General features: G+C 65.4%; 1 protein-coding gene across 1 annotated transcript; it reads left to right on the top strand.

The window, feature by feature from the left end:
- Nucleotides 1–223: 223 nt before the first annotated feature.
- EMIHUDRAFT_259597 (hypothetical protein) lies at nt 224–731 on the top strand (the record flags this gene model as incomplete). The annotated part of the gene is made up of 2 exons (XM_005756827.1): nt 224–390; nt 587–731. The coding sequence occupies 2 exons, from the start codon at nt 224–226 to the stop codon at nt 729–731; spliced, it is 312 nt and encodes a 103-aa protein (XP_005756884.1).
- Between the last annotated feature and the right edge of the window lie 79 nt (nt 732–810).

Below are 810 nucleotides of genomic sequence, written 5' to 3'. Positions count from 1 at the left end.
CACCTCTTCCGCGAGCTCCCTCCTCTTTCTTTCGGGTATGGAGTCCGTGAGTGCGGGTAGCGTGCAGGCAATCACGGGCGCTATTTTGTCGTACTCCTCTTCGGCGAGCGCTCCAACGACTGGGACACACTGTATGTATGTATGCACCAACGTTAAATTTCTTTTGCGAGTAGAGAGGTAGTACGGGTAACGCTCGCTTCCTCCCCTTCCCGCTCGCGCCGCGATGCTAGAGCTCCGTTTATCCGAGCCGGCCGTGCTCGCCGTGCGCCCAGGAGAGCAGGCGCGCCGCTACGTCGACGTGCCAAGCTCGTGCTGCTGCTGCGTGCTCCGCATCGTGCTCCGGCGGCTCGCCGCCGGCGCCGACCCTGTCGTGCTCGCCTCCTGCGGTGAGTGGCCTGTGGTCGGTCTGGGGCTGGCGCCCGGCCAGGACGTGGTGCGAGCGCACTACGTCGCCTCCGGCGCCTTCCAGCGGGGCGAGCCCGTCCACGAGCTCGTCGTCCACGCCGCAGAGCAGAGGCAATCCCGACACTTCCGAGACGCCCTCTCTGCTCTCCTGCCGCCACTGTCATCCCCCGTGCCCCGCCAGGCGCACCGCTTGCGGCGGCGAGCAATTTCCCTTTGCAGTCGACAACGGGAACGCGATACGGTGGGGTGTCGCAGTCTTCAACTGCCCGCTGATGCGGTGCGCGGAGGAGTTGTATCGGAGCTTGCACATTCGTGCGACGCTCTAAGCGCACTGCCCGATCGCATCCTTACCCGATTCGCCTGCCCCTCCTTGCCTTAGGTGCGCGGACGCGCACGTTCTCCTCT

Source organism: Emiliania huxleyi (assembly GCF_000372725.1).
Source record: "Emiliania huxleyi CCMP1516 unplaced genomic scaffold EMIHUscaffold_9455, whole genome shotgun sequence".
In the NCBI taxonomy this organism is placed as follows: Eukaryota; Haptophyta; order Isochrysidales; family Noelaerhabdaceae; genus Emiliania; species Emiliania huxleyi.
Note: the sequence above shows the minus strand (reverse complement) of the source record. Positions and strands in the feature narration are given on the sequence as shown.